The sequence below is a fragment of the Mustela erminea genome, chromosome 5 (assembly GCF_009829155.1).
Source record: "Mustela erminea isolate mMusErm1 chromosome 5, mMusErm1.Pri, whole genome shotgun sequence".
Lineage (NCBI taxonomy): Eukaryota > Metazoa > Chordata > Mammalia > Carnivora > Mustelidae > Mustela > Mustela erminea.
In genome coordinates, this window is record NC_045618.1 from 128,613,531 (window position 1) to 128,636,972 (window position 23,442).

The following is a 23,442-nucleotide window of genomic DNA, read 5'->3' on the forward strand; positions in this document are numbered from 1 at the left end:
GGAGGTTCATGGTCATGTTCTCAGTGGGTCTTAAACTTGAGCATTGTGTAGTACAAGTTTCATTAACAATGGCAAATCAGGACAGCTTCTTTCAAAGGATAAAAGTTTCTGAGAAGTCCCCAGGGCTCCTTGACCAAACAGCTCTTAGCAGACAATGGACTAGTAATTCAATTGTACTCAGGAACCAGAAACACATGTAAGGCTTTCCCTTGAAAGGCAGTAGAACCGGCAAAAACTTGGGAAAAACACAATAATCCCTTGAATGTTAATTGAATCTGAGACCAAGGCTTTTCTATGCTTTTCCCTTCCCCTCTAACTTGGCAAATGCTCACCATTTTCTAAGGACCAGCTCGAAGGCCTCCCCTGTATAAAGCGTTCCCTAGTAACTTCAAACAATTCTCCCACTTCTTAGTGGCCATGACACTTATTATCTGCATCATTAACATTTACATAGGGTAATATTCAGTTGAACACTTTATTACACATTTGATGTCCTCTGCTTATAGAAGCCTCTAATTGTTTCGTATTTTTTCAGTATTGTCCCCAAAGGACAGAATACTGCCTGCTGCTAAAAATCAAAAATATGCTTTGATTATGTCCTTGCTGGGTTCAATGTTCTGTGCCAGATACAGAGAATGTGTTTCAGTCAGTGTTGAGCTATCTGAAACCCCATCTGCCTATGTCTCCTATTGTCGAAACCTGAGCATGGTTGTGACTCTGCTCCACAAAGCGGAGAATTTGTTGCACAAGCATTACGGGGGCAAGTGCCATGCAGAATCAGATAGTCCTCAAAGACCAAAGATTGTTGGGGCGCCTGGGTGGCTCAGTGGGGTGAGCCTCTGCCTTTGGCTCCGGTCATAATCTCAGGGTCTTGGGATCGAGCTCCACATCGGGCTCCCTGCTTGGCGGGGAGCCTGCTTCCCTCTCTCTCTGCCTGCCTCTCTGCCTACTTGTGATCTCTCTGTCGAATAAATAAATAAAATCTTAAAAGAAAAAAAAAAAAAGACCAAAGACCTTCTACTGTAATCACCTCGGAACAAGAGCAGCTGTGGCAAGGCGGGGCTCGAACCTGCAACGACTCCTCATAGATCTGACACTAAACTCGCACTTGTTTTTGAGGCTGAGATCCTTGGGGCCCTGCCTCCTCCTCCAGCTGCATGTCCCACTCGGGGCCCCCAGCTCACAGCACTGCACCCACCCTTCATCCTTTCACTCCCCCTCTTCCCCCCGCCGACCCCAGTGGTGCTCACCTGGTGGGCCCCACAGCAGCAGCTGCACTGGGAGTTCAGGACAAAGGTGCCTTTTCAGGTTCCACCCAGACCTAGTGGCCCGAGATCTGGGCCTGCTCTGGGTGGTTCTGAGGCCTGCACACCTTCCAGGACCTCTGCTCATACACTTCAAGACCATCTGCCTTCAAGGTCCTATGCTCTTGTTCTACCTATAGCCTGAAAAGTCCTTTCTGCAGATTATCAAATGATCGGTCCATTCTTACTCTATTTAAGTTTCAGGCTTAAGGTGGGCTTTCTTCAGACTCTCCTATTTCAGGTGGTCTCCACCAGCATTTCCTGTGTTCTCCATCACATTCCTTCTTGATTTAACTCAACAATGCACTGCCTAGAACTAAGTCATTTATTAAAATGTTTGTTTGTCTCATCCTATTGGAATATAAGCCCTGTGAGGGCAGAAGTCTTATCTGCTTCTCTCAACTTTATAGCTCTAACTTTTTTTTTTTAGGTTTTTTAAAAAATATTTACTTGACAGACATCACAAGTAGGCAGAGAGGCAGGCAGAGAGAGAGGAGGAAGCAGGCTCCCTGCTGAGCAGAGAGCCCGATGCGATGCGGGGCTCGATCCCAGGACCCTGGGATCATGACCTGAGCAGCAGGCAGAGGTTTTAACCCACTGAGCCACCCAGGAGCCTCTATAGCTCTAACTTCTGATAAAGTATTTGGTTTAAATATAAGTATTTGATAAGTATTTGGTTTAAAACAAGAGCTCAGAAAATGTTGCTAAATGAAAAAAGAACAAGAGAACCAAAACCCCCCAAAAATAAAGTCATTCTTTAATCACTTAAAGTCAAATGGTACTCCTAACTAACAATTTACCCATAAAATTTACCAATATCACTGCCTACAAACAATTTTCAACTTGGAATCACTTTTTGGGGGGAGGTATTGATGGTGGTGGGATTTAATTGGCCATATTCCCTGCCCTAACTTAACTACTAGATTTGGACAATCTTACCAGATATTGACACAAGAACTCTTCTGTGTCCCCAGTGTCCAGGGACAGTATGAACAGCTGAATGATTAAGTGTTGGCATTAGAGTCTAAAAAGCTTCCTAGATGATAATATAAGCTCCTGTATTTAAGTACATCCTTTCCTGAACAGATATTTTATATTTGTCTATTTCTCAGATAGCAGTGTCTCCAAAACTAAAGAGAGAAATTAGAGAAATATGCCAAACTACCCCCCAAAAAGGAAAAAAAAAGAAAATCTTCAACAATGCTTCTAAAGGTGCCTCATTGATATAAAATTATCCTGTATAAAGAGGATATAACAATAACAAACCAAGGGATTTACATAGCACTTATCATCTGCCAGACACTGTGCTAAGTACCCTTCAGATATTAACTCAATTAATCTTCATAAACACATGATGAAGCAATTACAATTAAGGGTATTAGGAAATCAGAAAACAGGAATAATTTTCTCAAGGAAGAACTTTAAAATAACCCAGAACTTTAAAAATAAGGGACTGATGATCAAGTTGGAAGGCAAGAGTTTCAGAGAAGTACACTGAGCCAGAGAGTTAGGTGATACTTTTTGTGAAGCCCCCATTATAAGTAGTAGGTGAGGTCTCAAACCCAGGCTTGCTAACTCAACAGTTGAGCCCTCTAACCTCTATGAATATGGGTAAACCTACAGGGAGAGTGAGAGCGAGAGAGAGAGAGAGAGAGAGAGAGAGTGTGTGTGTGTGTGTTACCACTGGATTATCAAGAGAAATTTAAATAAGGTATCTATAATCTATAATCAGAGAAAGATGACTTTTTAATGTAAAAATGTGTGGGTTTTTTTTTTTCAAGGAAAATTTTCAAAGGCCATTTCGATTCAACATTCAGAAAAAAATTAACAGGAAGATCTAGTTTTATCTGCTTATATATAACACCAGAACAAAAATCTGTAGCAAATACATATAAATATGTATTTAAATATGTATATAAATAGTATAAATATGCACTCCTAAGAATGTAATAATACGTTTGTCTAAAACATTCTTCCTCATCAAATGAAAATTATAAAAATTCTAAGATAACATAAACCTTTAGAATTATATACTTAAAAGGTCTTCAAAACTATTATTAATAACTTAAAAGTGCAGGGGTGCGTGGGTGGTTTAGTGGGTTAAAGCCTCTGCCGTCAGCTCAGGTCATGATCTCAGGGTCCTGGGATCAAGCCCCGCATCAGGTTATCTGCTCAGCAAGGAGCCTGCTTCCCTTCCTCTCTCTCTCCCTGCCTCTCTGCCTACTTGTGATCTCTGTCTGCCAAATAAATAAATAAAACTTAAAAAAAAAACCTTAAAAGTGCACTAAACCTTTCGGAAACCCTTGTATCCAGATCGTGTATATGACTTTTGCATTTGCTATGTAACCAATCCTCACTGAAACAGCCACATAGTCTTTTTGAGACAAGATGGTGACTTTTCTTCGTCTAGCAGGGAAGTGACAAGGCAACAGAAGTGTGTAAGAAAAAACTAAACAAATCCTCAGTGATGGTGGTACTTTGGTTTCTAACTCTCTGCTCTGTTTTTAGTTCACAGAAAAGCATCATGTTGTGTCTTTTGTTTCTCAGATGATACCTCTGATGGCTGTCACAAACTCCCCACCACTCTGCTTGAGTTTGGGATTTTTTTTGTTTTTTTCTCTTCAAGAACTGTCCCAGACAGTCATTTCATGCCTGTTATTGCTAAAACCCACCTTTGGGTACATGCAAAAAGATTCGGTCAACTCCTCTTCACGGTCTAGGAAATCAAAAGTTGACAGACTGTCTTTTACGACTTGCAGGTCCTTGAGATAGAAATGCTGCCTGAAGGACAGCACAGTTCTAGAAGAGTGTATTTTCCCTCTGTTAGTGCCCAAGTAGGATTCAACCAAGCCTATGTCTCCAACATCCCAATTTATAGTAAATGTTGCTAAACCAGCACTAGCTGGTCTTGGCCATATTGGGGTTGGGGGGTGGGGGGTGGGGTTTGGTGACCAGGGGAGAACATCTCTTTTGTTCTCCCCTTTTGTTTGATGCCCTTTATCCTAAAGGGTCAAGGCTGGTAGCCCAGTGATAGGCACAGGGCAAGGCTGGCTTAATAACACTCATCGTCTTTAATTGTAAAGCAGGGGGTGTTTGTCAAAGGAATCAGAAGCTGTGCGCAAACCCTGAATGGGGAAGCTTCATCACAGCGGACCCCTGTGCCAACCAAAGGGCTTGTCCATCCCTCCCAAGCACAGCCACAATGAGAGGAGCCCTGTGAGGGCTGCCAGGGACTCTCCAGAGAGCTCTGTAGAGCCATCTGCAACTTGACTTTCCACTCCTGATACGTACATAAACCTTTCCACTTTCACATTTTTAAAATTCACATTGATGGGTCACCTGGGTGGCTCAGTGAGTTAAAGCCTCTGCATTCAGCTCAGGTCATGATCCCAGAGTCCTGAGATCGAGTCCCACATCTGGCTCTCTGCTTAGCAAGGAGCCTGCTTTCTCCTTTCTCTCTCTCTCTCCCTGCCTCTCTACTTGTAATCTCTGTCTGTCAAATAAATAAATAAATCTTTAAAAAAAAATTCACGTTGTTTCATAGAGGAAGAAGGAGTGACAAGTCATGGAGTTGGAAGGAAGGAAACAATAGAAAAAGGAAGATGAATCCATACAGATATATGTATGCATGCGTGTGCATATGTGCGCGAGACCCTTACTAGCTTCCTGAGCCACCTGTAGTCCCGCTGCTAAAATACAAGGACTCAAGTGTTGAGGCTTCAGGGGCAGTGTCTGTGACATTAGGAATAACCTACTTAGCTCTGTGTCTTGGTCCCTACAGCCAAGATCCCTCTGTAGCTCTCAGAGTAACTCTACATTCACAGCTTTGGGTTCTCTTGACTTTTCTGAAGATAGTCATTTACAGACAACATAAGATTCATCCTTAGTAACTGGCAGAAACCCAATTCACTTCTATGTAATTTTAAAATAAGAAAGCACTGATCCTTAACTGTGTCAAGTGTCCTCCATATAGAGCCAACTGAGAAGCGAATGGTCTAATTCACACTTTACAGAAGATTAAGCAAAGCCAGAGAACGGGGTCCTAAATATTATTATAAAATTTCATTGGAAGGGGCACCTGGGTGGCTCGGGGGGTTAAGCGTCCCACTCCTGGTTTCAGCTCAGGTCATGATCTCCGAGACCTGAGATGGAGCACCATGTCCAGAGGACTTGGGTCCCTGCTCAGTGGGGAGTCGGCTGGAGATTTTCCCTCTTCCTCTGCCTCTCCCCCCACTCACACATGAGCATGTTCATTCTCTCTCTCAAATAAATAAAATATTTTTTTTAAAATTTCACTGACAGAAAGATGTAAGAGTTGCTGTATTCCCACGATCTTACTTTTTTGTCTAGAAGGCAAGATCTATGTCTTCCTAATGCTCAGAAAGGCATCAACAATGTTCTTTTTTTTTTTTTAAGATTTTATTTATTATTTGTTTGTCAGACAGAGATCACAAGTAGGCAGAGAGGCAGGCAGAGAGAGAGAGGCGGAAGCAGGCTCCCTGCTGAGCAGAGAGCCCGATGCGGGACTCAATCCCAGGACCCTGAGATCATGACCTGAGCTGAAGGCAGTGGCTTAATCCACTGAGCCACCCAGGCGCCCCGGCATCAACAATGTTCTTAGCAAGCATGTTCAGGTGTTTATGGTTTCCTCTCCTCGAATGAAGGTTCAAAAAAGTCACTTGGTTAGGATGATGAGTGAAAAAGACTAATAATAAAATCCAACATTCTGGAGACACTGGGGTGGTTTCACGAACACTCCTGTTCTTCACAATCACTCCAGCCCTCTCGTCATATACTGAGCATAAAATGAGTCAAGGTGAGCATGGAAATTGGTTGAAACCAACATGCCCTCATGAAGTCTTCATCTCCAATGGCCTTTGATGAGCTCCTCAAAGGTAAATATTTAACAACCAGAACAACAACAAAAACCCCTGATCTGTAACATTTCTCTAACCTGATTTCCATAGTGTAAAATACTCCCACCATGGCAAATTTCAAGCCGATATCTGTTACATGATGTCAACCAGCTTACAAAATTCCTGAAAACTCCTGTGCTGGTACCAATTCTAGTCCAGCCCTGCCCTTGATGGTCAATGAGCAGCAAAGTATGCACACTCTGTGAGTAAAGTGATTTATATACGTGACACTTGCATGACAATGGAGGGGGGCATTAGTGCCACCCCTAATGCCCGCCCCCATTGGATACTGGTGAAGGCATGAGAATGGCTAGCATCATATCGCCTTCTCGTTCAACCTACCCTATTTTCACAGAGTGCTGAAAGGTCACAATGATCAGATCATTTCTTCTTTTTAAGATCATGAACAGCTCATCAAAAAGTCAATGCTGCCTCAGAAAAATGTAAACTAAGCCCTCCTGTTCTGGTTTTCCTTCTTTTTCTACACTGATGTAGTGGTCCTTTGGGGGTAGTAGAGGGCATTTTTTAAAAAGAGAGAAAAGAGGTTTCAAAGGGCTTGCTCAATGAAAAGAGAACTAATTTTAAAAATAGTTTGTTTTAAAGAACATTGTGCAACTATCATCTAGAACTTAGTGAAATTGTATTGACATAAACACCATCTACCATAAAGCCATTTAGAGGACGTTCTCAGATAACCTCTGGTCACCTGGGTAGTGCCTCCGCTTTGGAAATAGACAAGTCCAGACTTGTACCATATGCCACAGTAGAGAAGAGGTCATAGGCTTTAAAACTCAGCTTTACCACTTACTAGCAATGTGACCTTAGGCTAGCCACTTAAATTTTCTGTACCTGAGTTTGTATAATGGAGACATAAATTGTTGGTACCTCACACGATGTGAGGATTAAATGAGATAACGTATGTAAAGCCCATAAAGTCATCTTGAGGTGGCAAGGTCATGGTCACAAGGGAGACACAATATACCAACTCTTCAGCCTGTGCTTAAACTAAGTAAACCCTTAATTAAGGGTATTATCAGCTCTGTTGGGGAGGAAGATCATGTTCTCTGTATTTTAGTCAGGGTATAGTTGAACAGGAGTCCAGAAACAAGACACATTAAGGTAGTAGGTCACAAATGCACACTCTCTTGTAAGAAACCCCTCAGCAGACAGTGCTGAGGGGAAAAAAGCAAAATCTTTGGGGGAAGTTTTATTGAATTCCCATCTCCATTATTTCTCATAATGCATATCACTTCTGAGAGACTGATTTCTATTGGGTCGAATGCCATATATATATATATATATATATATATATATATATATATATTTTTTTTTTTTTTTTTTTTTTTTACATAAAATACAATGGAGAATGTATTAGCTTTGGAGAAAATTAAGTGGGAAACCATATTCTTCACAGTAAAAAAAAAAGTTGCAGAATGAAAATTCCCCTTAGAAGTATTTGATGGCAACTCTTATCTAAAAGTACTTGAAAGGGTCTTTGCGTTTTTAAGGCATCCAAACCCGGTATGTTCACTGACTTCCTCAAGATACAAAGCATTCAGAACCAGATCTAATCAATCCTTGGTTTTCCCCTGCCCCACTCCACCTGCCGACCATCTGGGAAGAACAAATTACATTCTAAAAAAGAGCCGTTCAACTCCAGAGAGGGAACCTATTTAGGACAATTACAGTGGAAAGTGGGGAGAACATATTCTTATTAATCACCTAACCCAATAAAAAGCTATTCTTGGTTTTTTTTAGAGCTTAAAACTCATCTGCTTCATTCTCAACAGGTCTAACTTAATGTCTCTCTGATAATCATACAGCTCTTTCCTTATTAGACAGATTTTTAGGGGATCTCTCCAGGAAAACCCCTCTTACAATAAAAAGGATTTCTAAAATAGCTTCTAAAATGTCCCTCGATATTGTCACCCTCTTCAAGGGACCCTGTGATTCAAGGGGCTGTACTTCTCAGCAGGGTAACTCTTCCCACCCTGTGTGCCTCCACGGAGCCCCTACTCCCACTCCTCACCTAGAAGGAGGCAAAGTGTGGGCTGACCTAGGGCCATCCATGAAGTTCTTCCTTGACACCTTTCGTCATCATGTGTAAATATACCTGCTATATGAAGCAGAGTAATACAGTTGGGATGGAAGGGAAATAATCAGGAGAAAAAGGCCATTCCTCAGAGGTCTCATCTGGAAGGGAGTTTCAAGCCTCTTCCCTCAACCTTGGAATATGCTACTTCCCTCCAAACTCTGTTCTCCATTTCCAGTTCCTGTCCATCCTTTCTATTCTCCACCTGGTGTTGGAGTGATCTTCATAAAATGAAGAGCTAGCCGAGTCTCTGTCCTCCTCAAAGTGCCCTCAGGGAAATGCCCGACTCCCCACATGAACACGCTGTCATCATCGACCTCCATCCTACAGCTCCCAGCTTCGTCTTTGATCACATCCCCATACGCGCACTATTTCAACACAACCCGAGCTTTGTGTTGGTCTCAGACTGCCCAAGCTCTCCAGTGTGCTTCCATGTCTCATGTACCTCAAATATGTCATCCTTCCAACTCAGTTCAAACTCTGCCTGAGAAATATCCCCTGAGCTCCTACCATGACCACCCGGCACAGCCCAGCAGCCCTCCTCCCTGCTCACGCTGCGTGCTCCTTCTCTGTTCTAGAAAAGCAGAGTTCACTCTGCGCTGTCCACACTGGGAGATCCCCTGCCAACTCATGTGTGGTCGGACAGTAACACACCTGTCATCCCAGTGCCTAGCTGGGTGCCTGACACACAGGAATAGCTGAGTTTCCATTAAAACTGAAAAACACAACCACTGGAGAAGTTCAAATAAGTAGTAAGTAATTAAGTAGTTAAGTAAGTAAGTACACAAATAAATAAATAAATAAATAACAAATCATACCCCAAACACAATGATAAGAGGACTCAAGCTGTTGACTTTCCAGATTCATCAGACCACTTCCTAGAGCCCACTATTATAGTTCTTTCTGAATACCATTTACCTTTACATTTCAAACTGTCTCACTTCTTTGTCATATGTTTTTACTGCCTTTCACTCTTATGGTAATTCATATTATCTGTGCCCACAGGTTGCAGCTGAAAAAGCCAATATGAGTAATGGTCCAAACCCCAATATCAGGAGAATAAAAAGTGAAAGAATTTGCATCCTAAAGGTCTTTCACACAATATGGGGAGCAAGTAAGATAACCCCAAATAATGACTAACAGTATCAGCTCTTGTCACAAACAAAGAGACCCTCTAGTCATTACAAGAGTGGAAGAGAATTTCGGTCAAGGCAGTAACAACATAAAAACCATTCTGATGACTTGGCTGATTCTATAAATGGCAAAGTTAAGATAGTCCAAACTATTACATTCCTAAATCTGTACTAGACTTCAGCCAATAATCTTACAAGACACACAGAAATCAACCAGCACTCTGTATGATGCCTACAAACCATTTTTCCTTTGGGTGGTAACTTTAAGATCATTTTGCTGCTTGGGGAACCCTTATGTAGAAAGGCCTATGCTAGGTCCTGGGGATTCAAAATCCACCTAGGACTTACCATGAGGAATAAAGTCTGAGAGGAGATGTCATTCTCTAGTTTGATCTAATAAAAACTGATCACAATAAGTTCTGATATCCTTGGATTCTCTCTTCTTATAGATCAAATCCTACCCTCCCCCCACCCAGTTCAGAGTGACATGTAGTAGCCCTATTTTGACAATGAAGCAAAGTTCCTGAAAAACAACAGCCTTCAGTATGACCAAAAGGCCCCTGACACTCTTTGAAATTGAAAAGAAAAAAAAAATTGAAATCTATTATACAGCTACCTCGGACGTCAAAATACGAATCCACTGCCCTATTCTTTGAATTAATTTTACTATATATCAGTGCATATGTGAATCTGCTAAGAAAGAATGGAGAAAAAAGTTGTAGGAGAGTGACTAGAGAGAGATGTTATGTAGTTGAGGTCTGCCCAGGACATGGATACCTGCATTGGTTACCCACATGACGTACAGCAAGTCGCAGCAAAGTCAATGATCATTTAGGGGAAACCCTGCTCTTAACTGCTTTCAACAATGTTTGCTGGTTGCAAACTCTAAGAGTTTGCACTCCAAAGCTCAATCCTCTACCCAATTATCAGCCAAAGGATGCCCAACATGCCTTCTTGGCCTGCTATTCTGAGTCAGGTAGCCTGACACAATGCGACCAGTGGCCCATTACAGACTCTGGATGGCGCCTCTTTGGCTAGTAGAAGGATCAGGGTCTGTGGTAGAGACTCACGGACATCGACCAGGCAGGTATTTGAAAGCGAATTCAGGATAAAACCGACAGACCCTCTTCTTCCCCAAGAGTACTTTTTCCTTTAGATCACACAACAGGAAATTAAAGTGCTCAGCCAAAATCCCCAATAGGAAACATAAATCTCTAGAACATTTTAATGACATTAATATCTCCCAAAGGCCTAAAAATATTTCTTTAAAATTACTTAAGAGAAATGCCCTTCTCATTCATAAAGACCAAGCACTCAAAAGTCCTGAGAAGTGACCTCCCTGACCCAGAAAATAATAAATTAAGAACTCAAATGGTCTTTTTTTTTTTTTTTTCTTTCTTTCGTTTTCTCTTTCCAAGTATAGTCTTCCTCTGTGGTGAATAAATTAAAAAGAGCCAGTCCATCCAAGACAACTATGTGCAGAGGCCTGAATCGCTTCCAAAAGTGGGTTGGTAGGCTTGGGAGGAGTCACAGTATGGCGGACATCCTAAAATGGAATCATGGTCCCATCCGTAAAAGGTCTCAGTGTTTGCTATTTTGCATTCACTGATCTGGGTTTCCTGCCACTGTTTCTAAAGAACACAGGGTTCAGCCCCCTCCCCAAAACTGATACTGTCCAAGAGGTGTGACAGCTTGGAGGCCCTTAAGAAAAAGATGCCAAGGGTGACACAGGGCATCTTTCCGTCCAAAGTGGTAATGGGAGCAAGAACCTTCTCTACCTTGTAGGTCAGCTTTGGTCAACGCAACTTTGTTAGCAGAAGAACAGAAAAGGCGAAAACAATAACCAGAGGTTAGTAAGAGGTGGAGTTAACCAGGGTAACATTACAGAAATGAAAATAACAATCGGCATAACCAACATCACTCAAACACTTCAAATGCTCTGCGGACTCTCCAGAGATAGCACAGATGGGGGATGCGGAGACCCGGGCAGAGCAGGCCTCATCAGAGCCACGTCAGCAGAGCAGGGGCAGGAAAACACTGGACTTCACAAAGCACAAGCAGGGGTAACAAGAGCCTTCCCGCATCCACACAGCCAACCCCAAGGCACATGGTCCAGGAAAATGATTCTCCATGAGTCAGGATAAGCATCAAGAAATAAGGAAGAGTGAGTTGCCAGACTGAAAGACACGTGTGCACAGCCAGACCAAGCCCGCAAAAAAATAATTCTGCACATCTAGGAGTTAAAGATGGAAGAGTCAGTCGCTTGGGAGCCTTCCTGGGAACCTCCTGAAAATGCCACCAGGGAACGTGGCACTCGAACTGTGTCTGTGCGTCAACATGATTTGGGAACTCCAGAAAGCTCAATTTGTTTGACTGGTAACAATAGAGCCAAATCCAAATGGCTGTGAGCAAAAAGGCACCAAACCAGGGTCCTTTTTATTTATTCATGCCAGTCTCAAATGAAGCACGTGTGTCTCTCTCAGATGTGTACCATCTGCAATTGCGGAATCGCGTTTCCAGCCAACCCATGCCTTGGTCTCTGTAGCAAAGCTGGCCTCAAGACAGAAAGAGATATTTACCAGCTGAGAATAGAACCAGACATCATTTCAAAATTCCTAGCCCAAACTGAGAGGCTGCCAGTCACAGCTAGATGTTGGCTAGGGTGTCCAGAAATTGTGCTTAATTTCTGAAGTTATTATACTCTGCATAAAAATTAAAACATGGTTGGAAGTTTTTTTCTTTTTTTCTTTCTTTCTTAGTATCAACCACTGGGAGACAAAGTCATAGATTAATACATTTTTAAAATAATCTTGGACTCTTTGCACTTTGATAGGAGAGGGAGAGTAGTACATTTACTACTTAGAGGTCTTGAAATATCATCATCAATAACTCTGATAAGAACATATGATACATCCTGGCCTGTGTACCCCAGATAGTGAGAATAGAACTCATTTACCATCTCGAAGGGATGCAGCTCTTAGTTTTTGGTAATGGGTCCTCATTCTCTACCTGTTCATTATTCTATATATAGAAATGATAAATCAGGAAATGCATTCCATTTCCTGGGATTTCCATCCTGTACAAACACTCAAAGGCCTTCTTGAGGGTCCCATCCTATGACAGAGATTCAGAATGAGAAGGACACCTGTTTGCAGTCTCTCGAGCTCTGTGCTCCTCATTTCCCTACTTCAGCTTCATTTCCACAGAGCCCTAAAAGGCTCCCGGGATCTCTTATAAGGGCTTATTCACATGGTGTAAACTTCCAATGACAGTAATTTATGCCTTAACCCACTTTTTGGCCATTTTTCCTGGCCACTTAGGCTAATTACCCAAGTCATCTGTGTACAATAAACAAGGACCTCCTGCCCTCCTCACTCGTCCTCCGCTTCATCCCACCCAGTGGGGCCGTCATAATGCTCCGTGGGTAATCGCTGCAATTATCTCCATGGCAATAGAGTGCACGGTTATTAGGCTCATGGGACTCGCCATAGATTCGGATGGAAGAAGCATCAAGTCCCAATATCCGGGGCTGAACAATCGCCCATACTCAGAGCAAGGTCGGACCCCTCTATAATGCATGTGATGAGTCATGCCAAGCCGCACACAGAGATGGAGGTAGGTATGGGACCATTTTCCCCAATTTGGTGGGTAATTTCCTTGTGCTAATGCTCTCACTGCTTCTCTTCAAGTTCTCTTAAGTAGACTCCATAATCCACTCTTCTGAAGTTCTACCTCCAACAGTTCTAGCTCCTCACAGCCCAACTTTTAATTCTCTGTAGAACTCCGCTTCTGATGCAGCAGGCCACAGACCTGTGCAGCTCCTGAGCCCAGGAAAGGCATACAGTCTAAATTGAGGTGTGCTACGAGTATAAAACACACACTTGGTTCTGAAGGCTTAGCGTGAAAAAAAAAAGAATGTGAAATGTTTTGTTGATAGTTTTGTATCATTGCATGCTGAAATGATAATATTTTGGATATATCTGGTTTACTGAAATGTAAAATCAAAATGAACTACATGTTCCTTAATACAAAATTAATTACATGTTCCTTTCTGTCTTTGTTACATGTAGCTAGTATACTAGGAGATTTAAAATTACATACGTGACTCACATTAGATTTCTATCAAGCAACATGGCTATAGAGTAAAATGGATGATTCCTATTAATTTGGAAATATGGAAAATGGATGACATGATAAGAATATTTCACATCTGAAGAGTACTTTACGCTTTTTAACGCATGCTTTTGTGTTTTAACTCAATCTGATTAATTACTGCAGGATAACTGGAATTTCTGTCATTCCACAATCTTTGAAACGGAGATATCTGATTTAATTCCCCCATGTTACATTTATTTCAGCACTGCCCTTAATGCCTGAAAGAGGTAAGAGCAAGCCAAGGAGACAAAAATTCTTGATTTGAACAACAGAGTGCATTTCCAGGAAGAGAAAGCAAAGTGGGTCCTTTAAGTGCACGCTGATTTGCAGCCTCCAGTCCTCCCAGGTACACAGACCATGTCTGGCCCACTGGATTGAAGACAGACTCCCGGTTAAAGGCAAACTGGAGTGGCTTACGGGAACAACCAGTCTTACTTCTAGTCCATGAGGGAAGCTGACTCTTAGGCAAAGGGAAATGACTTCCACCCTGCACACCAGCTTGTGAAGCTGCCAGGAAGCCTTTATAAAAATGTGCAAGCGAACCCAGGTGAAAGCTGGTCAAGAACAGGGGCAAAACGTGAAGTTAAATACTTAGGAGATGAGTGAAAGCATCTGGTGCAGTAAATGAATGGGATAGAAAAAAAACAAAATGGGTAAATTGCACAAAGGACTATGAGGCTCAACCAGACAAAGGAATACATAGATTCTGCTGACTGGTCAGACACCTTTGACTTACAAGCTAGGGAAGGGTCACCTGCTTGACCAACTACCCAGGCCCCAGGGGAAAGCCTGAAAACTGCTCACTGCTTCCCTCTGCTGGTTAAACTAGATGGTTTTGTTGTAAAACCTGGACTCAAGAAGACCTGTAAAACTCAGATTGTAACTTAAGACACAGAAGATCATCTACGCAACAGACTGATGTTGTGTGACACCTATGGGCATGCGATGTTATTAGATGTCTCCCATAAGATCACATTTGTAAAGGATAATCTTACTGTTTATTGAGTACCCACCATGTTCCTACCAGGCATTTTACATACAGCTCTGATTTACACAGCTTACCTCCCAAGGCAAGTTTTATTGCCCCACTTTGCAGTTGAGGAGGATAGAGCTCAGAGGGGCTAAGTGACTTTCCAAACGTCACACAGTGAACAAGAGTTACTACCTGGATCTAAATCCAAGTCTTTCTAACACCAACACCCATGCTGTTTAATGACATCACACTGATGAAATGCCTAAGAATGCCTGACATCTAGTAAGTACTCAATAAATGCCAATTCCCTTCCTTCATCATGGCATTCTGACGTCATTTTCCTATGACCTGCTGTGTTTGCATTAAATGATGCAGTAGTTCTTATATTATTTCATTCATGGTGACACCCACATAAAAGGCTCTGGTATACCTCCTGATGTATAAAAATATAAATGAAAACCCCAATTGCCCTTTCAGCCATGCTGGAAGCAAAGGTACAAGTCATGAAGAGTCTGATGTCAATGCCAGGGAAGGTCCTCTACTGGCAAGTATGTGATACCGGGAAGACATCTGCCAACATACATTCCCAGAGTCTGTGGCCCATGTCTTGACATACTGAACCAGGGACAGGAGGACACCAATGATGATGCAATGTCAGATGGCAAATGGGAAGGAGAGAGGACTGGGAAACAGAAAGGAGGCACTGGCAGAGGGAGCAAAGAGGCTTGGTGCTTGCATCCAGGCTGTGGCTTAACAAGTCAAAAGGCTGTACCTTCGCAGCCACGCTCGATCTGTCCACTCCGATGGAGGGCATCGTTGATGAGGTCTGGCAGACGCCCGTTCAAATCCACAGATGCCAGACAACCCTGGAAGCCATCCCGGGAAGCCACCAGCTTGGGAAGGTTGCTGTACATGCCTTGGGCCAGACCTGCCATGTAGAGGTCACCTGGACAAGAAAGCGAGTAGTGAGAGCCGATGAATAAAGGGTAGGGAAACCAGACTCAGCTAGAGCCAATGCACAGTAGACGATTTCATAGGTAATGGTGACAGAGCTGGGGGAGAAAGAGGGGAATGGCATAAACAACTAATTACCGGAGTCCCTACCGTGTAGAAAGAAGAAACTCACATTGCTTATGGCATTCATTTTCTACGTGCCATCTCACAAATTTTCATTGCCATATTCAGTCCATGAGGTAGATACTGCTCCCATTTTATGATGAAGTAAAGATTAACAAGATTTCTAACAAAACAACCATTTACCGAGTGCTTTTTATGGGCTTGTTACCAATACTATGTGGAGGACTTTATAGACATTATCCCATCAAAACTCCTAACAGCCCGTAAAGGTAGTAACAATTATTGTCCTCATTTTGCAAAAACGTATAGAGAAGCTGAACAAGGCTAAGAAATTTTACCAAAGTCACCCAGGCAGTGAGTGATTCAGCTGAGATTTCAAAACTGTACCACCTCCTCTGTATTAGGACGTCCCTGCATGCTGACATCCGTCACCTCACACTCACCCCTGCGTGCCCAAGATTTACAGAGAAAAAGAACCATCCCTCGGGGAGTGACTTAAGTAAAAATTGCACTTTGGTATCATTCAATGTGGTTAAAATAGGATGTGCATGAGGTCTCAAATATGCCTGGCGCCCGCAGTTTTGTCTCTGCGAACAGTCCTTCGGTTATAAGACATGCTCTAAAGGGGCCCGGGTGGCTCAGTCGGTTAAACGTCTGACCCTTGGTTTCAGCTCAGTCTGCGATCTCAGGTTCATGATCTCAGAGTCACGATCTCAGGATCCATGACATGGAACGTGGTGTTGGGCTCCGCACTCTGCAGGGAATCTGCTTGGGATTCTCTCCCTCTGCGCCATCCCCCCTACACATGCAAGTTCTCGCTCTCTCTCAAATAAATGAATAAATCTTAAAAAAAACAAAACAAAACAAAAACCAGAAAGAAATGCTCTACAAAGGATAAACTACTTTACAAGGTTTACCTTTCAAATCCAGATTTTTGGCCCCGTTGATAACCTGAGTGACCACCTTGGTGTCCACTTTCAAGCTGTGGGTGTTACTGTTGTCCCGGGTGATGACGACATTGTGCCACTGGTTGTCATTCAGGGGGCGGTCGCTGTTGCCTTTGATCACGTTGGGACCATTCCCAAGGTCAAACACGTAGTGTATGTACCTGTGAGTAACAACCACCACCCCGTGAGTGGAGATCCCCTCAAGTGGGTGAACAGCAAGGTGCAGATAACGGAGCCTGAGGGCTTCGCGTCCCCCACACCAAGCTGGCATCATGCAGGAATAATTTTGGCTTGATCTAGGATTTCAAGAAGAGTCATAGCCTGGTCTGTCAGACTTCACTTTAATTCCACACTCACAAGGTTCACTTCTTTCCCACTATCTAAAAATCCAGAGCCTCAGAGTAGTACAGGTGGTACATCCCCAACCACTAGGGGGCAGCATTTAAACTCTGTCGATTGTGGATCTGGTTTTGGGGGGCTTGTTCTAGTTTTTGTTTTTATTATTTTCCAACACATGGTAGTAAAATATCTTGCAGAAAGAACAACATTTAGAACAGCGTTTAAAACTGCGCATATAGGGGCACCTGGGTGGCTCAGTGGGTTAAAGCCTCTGCTTTCTGCTCGGGTCATGATCCCAGGGTGCCACTGGGATCGAGCCCCACATCAGGCTCTCTGCTCAATGGGGAGCCTGCTTCACCCTATCTCTGTCTCTGCCTGCCTCTCTGCCTGCTTGTGATCTCTTTCTGTTAAATAAATAAATAAAATCTTTTAGAAAAATTGCACATATATGGGCTAACAGCAGTGCTGAAAATACCTGTATTTTATTCCTTCCTATAGATCTGGTGGTTGCAGAAAGCACTGCCCAGGGGGCACTATATCCTCTTTTTGGGGAAAAAAAAAGTCATTTTTGCAAAACTGATCTTCTTTCCTATAGGCTTAAAGAACTATATTTCATAGTAAAAAGTCTGATAGGATTGAGCTAGTGGAAGATCTTTAAATAAACTAATGAATTTCTCCTCCTTCTAGCCGTAACCATTACATAGGTGTGTTTCACCAACTAGGAGGAGACCAGGTCTTGGAAAGAGAGGGTGAGGAGCAGAATGGACACTTTTTTTTCATGTCCACATGTTAGGTCAAACTTTCAAGCTTGAGCTGAGTATATGCCCAGTATAAACAGTGTGATCTCTTCCACTTACCCCTTGACCAGCTCAACTGCAATGAAGTCATTACCGTCGCCGCTGTTGAAAAGAATGAAGCCATCGGCTGAGGTGGTCTTGAACTGGAAGAACAGGTGCATGGAGGTATAGGCCTGGAGCGTGGCCAGGCTCAGGTAGCTGCTCTTGGTCTTGAAGGTGACGGGGTCAGCGATAATGTTCCTCAGCCCAAAACGAGCCTTCAGTTCGCAGTAATCGATGTCGCCGTTTTTGCACAGGTCAATGTAGAGCAGGCCATTGAACATGAGGCTCTGTAAGTGACCAATGAAACTGGACGGGACGACGGAGATATAACGTTTCTCCGTCATGATTCCGGTCTCGATATTGTGGAATTCCAAGCGGGTATGGTCCCCCACCATCGTACCTATGAATGTCACAGAGGAGATACACACATGTTATCATGTTTTGTCACAGCAGACTTACAGTGTCTTTTAGGTTTCCACACAAAACATTTAGTTCCAGGAAACAAAACGCTCTACATACTACAGAGCTGAGGAAACCTCAGACAGAGTAGACTCCTGGCCAGGCCGAGTTCTGTGCACTGTGGTCCGGGCTCTCCATGCAGCTGCTCAGAACGTCCCAGCAAATAAAAGAGAATCTGAGATCATGGATAACTCAGGTTGAAAGATAGAACGATTTGTTTTCTACATTCAGGAAACAACTGGGTACGAATGCATACTATAGGGAAAAAAGTCTTAATTGCCCCAAACCTTGTAAAGATACAACAAACAAGCATGGAGCATTTACTACCAAATACTTCATGATTCACCATCTAGTGAATCACCATTACTAGTAGTAATTCACCATCTAGTACTTGTGGAAAGACTCTATGGTAGAACATGGGTTCATTTATTTCTGACCAGCAACTGTTGGTTTTTCTGGTAACACCCTTAATTTTCTCTTGGGAAGCTACCCTCCCTACTTTACCTTAAAACCATCTGGGTTGGCCAAAGCTTATCCTAGCCCAGCTCTTGAAGTCATCAGCCTACCCAGCCTGGACCATCCAACATTAATTTATCCCCTTAGCCACAGAGTATGGTCTATGGACTAACAAGGTTGTCTGCAAACTTTAGCACACCCCTGAATCACATGGATGGCTGCTTAATACACCGTTTCCTGTGCCCTGCCCTCAGAATTTATTATCTAAAAGTCAGGGCGTGACCTGAGAACATGCATTTCTATTATATTCCAAGGTGATGCTTATGGAACTGTTCTAGGGACCACCCTTAGAACCAAGGAATCAGCAGGAACATAAGCTAGAGTATTTAGTAGTCACTCAATTAAGTCTAGTAATGTTCAGCTCCAGGGCTTTTGCTAGAACACCTTTGAGAGAGGCATTCTTTGTAAACAAGGCTTGTTGAAGGGGTAAGAAGAGAGCTCAGAGCTGCTGGAAACCATGTGATAACCACAGAGATTGCCCAAGGAGAAAGCCAACCCAGAAGCCAACCACAAAACGGAGGGAAACCGTTTCTCCAGAATGGTACCATTTGAAGGTCCAGATTCAGCAGCCAAAGCCAGGCTTTTAAAAACTAGATGGCAATACATTCCCTTCTGTGCTTCAAGCACTTAAGATGGGTGTTTGACATTTGCAACTAAAGGATCTCCAGCGGCTGCAAATGAACCAGTAGACCTTTCAGGACCTGGCTTACCTAGAAGAAGTGAATGACCAGGGCAGGGGGTCATGAAGGGGGCTTGAAATAAATACAAGAGAGAATGGAAATTTCCATAACAAAGTCAAGGAAACCAGCATTAGTCTGGTCAGAGTAGAAGGTGGCTCCCCTAATATTTATATGGACAAATCATTGCAATTTAACCAACCATGTCCTGAGGATACCCCAGTGCTAAAGGAAGGACAGGGAGAATCCCGCCTCCTGCCCTGTCCTGTTGTTTCCATCCACACTGACGAAACTCCACTAGCAAGGCTCTCCTAGCATCTCTACTCCCTCTGTGACAGCTTTCCAGAGGTAAAGGAGTGACATAATCTGGAAGATTAAAGAAATTCTACCGAGAAACTGAATTTCCACAGCTCAGCCCCTGGCACTTCCTGTTTCTCTCTAGGGGAGCGAGCTGTCTTCAAGAAACCCCCAGGGTACCCCCACTGCAATCCACAGCACGGGTGTTCGAGGAGCAAGTCTTGCTTCAGTGGAGCAAGTCCTGAATTAGGACCTGAGCCCTGAGTGAGCGAGGGTTCAGGTGGGCAATTTCCACTCTGAAATTCAGTAGATGTTAACCACAGTTTTCCATACCAGTGCTTCCACTAGCAAAGACAATACTTAATTTTACCAGCCTTGTATTTGTTCTGTTTTGTTTTTCCTCTATTGATATTGGTGTAGAATTAAGGTAGCAGGAAAAAAAGAGAGAGAGAGGAAGGGATTGTATTTTCTCAGGTCCCTGAAACTTCAGTCCCTGGGAGAACCAACCAGATCTCACTTTCAGATGTTCAGTATTAATGTGATTTCTCTGAGACCTGATGCAGGGAACTGTTTATAAGCACAAAAATCAGATTTACGTTTTATGAGCTTCTATGTGGTGTTTTGACAACTAGTGACAAATCATTCGCTTAACGTAAGCAAAAACAACATAATGGTGCTGGTTAAATTAAAGATAAAATTGTAATAGAACAAAAATTAAAAAATGTAACATAAATCTTCTAACAACGGAATAGGAGAATTACTCTATAAAATTACTTAGTATTGAAAATCTGACTAGTCATGAAAATGAAAACCAGTATAACCTAAACTCACGTGCCCTAGAACAGGGAAGTGACTTAAACAAATATTCACAGTCGATTAGCCTACAGCTGTTCACACAGGGCTGAGACCGGGGCTGGAGAATGATGGGGACGGAAAATGAGAGCCAATCTCCTTGGGGAACCAGGAACTAAACCATGACGATGCTGGAGCCATGCTAATTCTTATTTTAAAAAAGAAGGAGGGGGAGGGGTAGGAGGAAGAGGCAACCAGCAATGAGAACTAAGAAGTGATAAAGGGGTGATCCTCGGTGAAAACTGGGATTCCAGGGGTGCCTGGGTGGCTCAGCGGGTTAAAGCCTCTGCTTTCGGCTCAGGTCATGATCCCAGGGTCCTGGGATCGAGCCCCACATTGGACTCTGCTGAGCAGAAAGCCGGCTTCTCCCTCTCTCTCTGCCTGCCTCTCTGCCTACTTGTGAATTCTGTCAAATAAATAATAAATAAAATCTTAAAAAAAAAAAAAAAAACTGGGATTCCAAAAGAAACCGGAAAAGACAATTTTAAAGTCAACTGGGAGCTTTTAGAAAAATTATAGATAAACTGGACTCTACAGTTGAGAGGTTAGGAAATTCTGCTCACTAGAAAATGGATTTCATAAAGCAACAAAATTGGGGTGCCTGGGTGGCTCCGTGGGTTAAAGCCTCTGTCTTCAGATCTCAGGGTCCTGGGATCGAGCCCCGCATCGGGCTCTCTGCTCAGCAGGGGAGCCTGGTTCCCCTCTCTCTCTGTCTGCCTCTCCGTCTACTTGTGACCTCTGTGTCAAAAAAAGATAAACAAATAAATAAAATCTTTAACAAATAAATAAATAAATAAAGCAACATAATCAGGTACAGTATTGACACAGAGAGGAGACTGAAGAAGGCTAAGAGGAAGGAAACTAACCATGGAATTTCAGAGCACAGCCCACGGACACGGACTGATTTAAGGTTTTAGGATGAGTCCCAGAGCCTCAACTAGAAGTTGCAGGGGCGGTGGGAGAGGGGTGGGCAACAGGGGGCCAAATTAGAAAAGGGACCGCTTTTCCAGGTACTAAAGGAACTCACTTGGCTGTGGACGGAGCCACATAGTATGCTTCCCCAAAAAGGCATACTATTGCACCTGGAGAAAGCATTAAAGAGATCGCCTGAAGTCTGAACCTTGCGCCAAACCAAGCAAATAAACATATAGATATTTAGATATATAGATATATATCTGTGTATCATCTAATCCATATCAGTAACTGGGAATCTTTCCTCATCTCCCCCCAACGCTGTCTATAGATTAAAACTCCCTTCTGCTCAAGGGGCAAATACATACATACTTCACAGGAGCTGCTTTCGAATTTCAGAGGGAAGAGTAGTAGTTTGGGAGAAAGATGATTTAAAAAAAAAAAAAAAAAGCAAGACTACTGAATATTGTTCATGTGCCAGGCGCTGTACTAGGCACTTCCTAACCACCAAATGTCCTTATCACAATCAATAGGTATCATTATCTTGCTTTAGAGAGGAGGGCATGTAGCTCAGCAAGGTGAAGCCATGAGATCAGAGTTCACACAGGTGCTAAGTGGTCCACCCTCTAACTGAACCCAGGTGAGCTCAGTTCCCAAGCGCCCGTCTTAGCTTGTACCCAACACAGCAGAGAAAAAGCTCGACTTATGCCTTACATGATTGTGAGTGGAATTTAAATGGTGCCATTTCTGCTGAAGTTGGAGCAGAAGCTGTGTGATGGGCACAAGCTCCTTCCCAGGAGCCAAGCACCATCACGTCCCTCCGTCTAAGTCATGTGTCATACATCCAGCACTTTCCCTGGAACAGCCATGTTGCCTTGACTCCTACCCTCACATTCACCTCTTAATTCCCTGATGGTCAACAGCAGTTTGCACGCCAGCCCTCACACGGCTAATGTATGTGGAGAACATAAACCTATAGAAAAACTGTCCAAGTTGAAGCTGTCACTTTCCTACCAGGCATGCACTGGACGAGCATATAGGCTCTGAGGCTGTGCCACCTGGGTTAGGCAGCTTTGCTGTGCCTCAGTTTCCCACCTATGAAATAGGTATGACATTTTCAGAATTAGCTGTATCCATTCAGAAAAACTACTTAGAACGGTGCCTAGGGCTTAAATCGCTAGCTATTAATTATGCATCACGCTTCTTTTTCTTCTTTCTCTGAAATGCATTAATAATTTTCCAGTAGTTCGATTATTTGTCACCCTTTCCTAGAACACAATCTCTTTTTAAGTAGAAACCACTTCTCGCCTCTTCTGGATGTCCTGTAGTGCTGGGCAGAGGGGCCTGATGATAGCAAGCGCTCCTCACATGTGAGGAAGGAGGCCGTAACTGAGACATTTGCTTTGGAGTCAGAGTTCGGATCATTGCCATTTCTACACATGAAGTTCCTCATCGACACTAAAAGCTTAGCAAAGAAATAACGGCAAAGACTTAGAGGAGGCAACCTGGCTTCCTACGGCTTCCAGACCCAGGGAGGGAAGTTAAGAAAATGAAGGCTTATGAAGTTTCAGCAAAGGATGTATATTTTGCCCACAATCCTCCAGTTCCCTCACTCCCATTCCCGCCTCTCCATAACACCAAAATCTTCCAAAAGTAGATGCTGGAAAATGTTCTAATAATAATAAAAATAATAATAACGATGATGAGCCAAATAAACTTGGCAAACACTTCACATGTGATTATCGAGGATTAGCAATGTGTATCAGCATAGTGAATGCCCCAGTCTTTAAGTCTTCCCTAAAAGTCTTGCAATAAAGAAGACCACTGCATTCTGTTGAACCTAACATGTGCAAACTCCACCTCAGCATGTCTTTTTATTCATGAGAGGAACAAATCTGCCTCGGTTTTTACAGCTTGTAGGTGCTGTGTAAGGTAAGGGACAGACAAGGAAGTC

General features: G+C 43.1%; 1 protein-coding gene across 45 annotated transcripts in view; it reads right to left on the bottom strand.

Annotated features, from left to right (window-relative positions):
- The window catches only part of NRXN3 (neurexin 3), a 1,567,429-nt gene that overhangs the window by 796,922 nt on the left and 747,065 nt on the right, over window positions 1–23,442 (bottom strand). For 30 of the 45 annotated variants that reach the window (XM_032341548.1, XM_032341546.1, XM_032341549.1 and 27 more), the window contains 3 exons: window positions 17,794–18,175; window positions 16,568–16,758; window positions 15,346–15,519 (listed from right to left, as the gene is read on the bottom strand). In XM_032341548.1, coding sequence (XP_032197439.1) covers window positions 15,346–15,519; window positions 16,568–16,758; window positions 17,794–18,175 — 747 coding nt within the window. Of the gene's footprint in view, window positions 1–11,223; window positions 11,251–15,345; window positions 15,520–16,567; window positions 16,759–17,793; window positions 18,176–23,442 lie in introns of all 45 variants that reach the window. The other 15 variants (XM_032341505.1, XM_032341506.1, XM_032341509.1 and 12 more) reach the window with 1 other exon arrangement.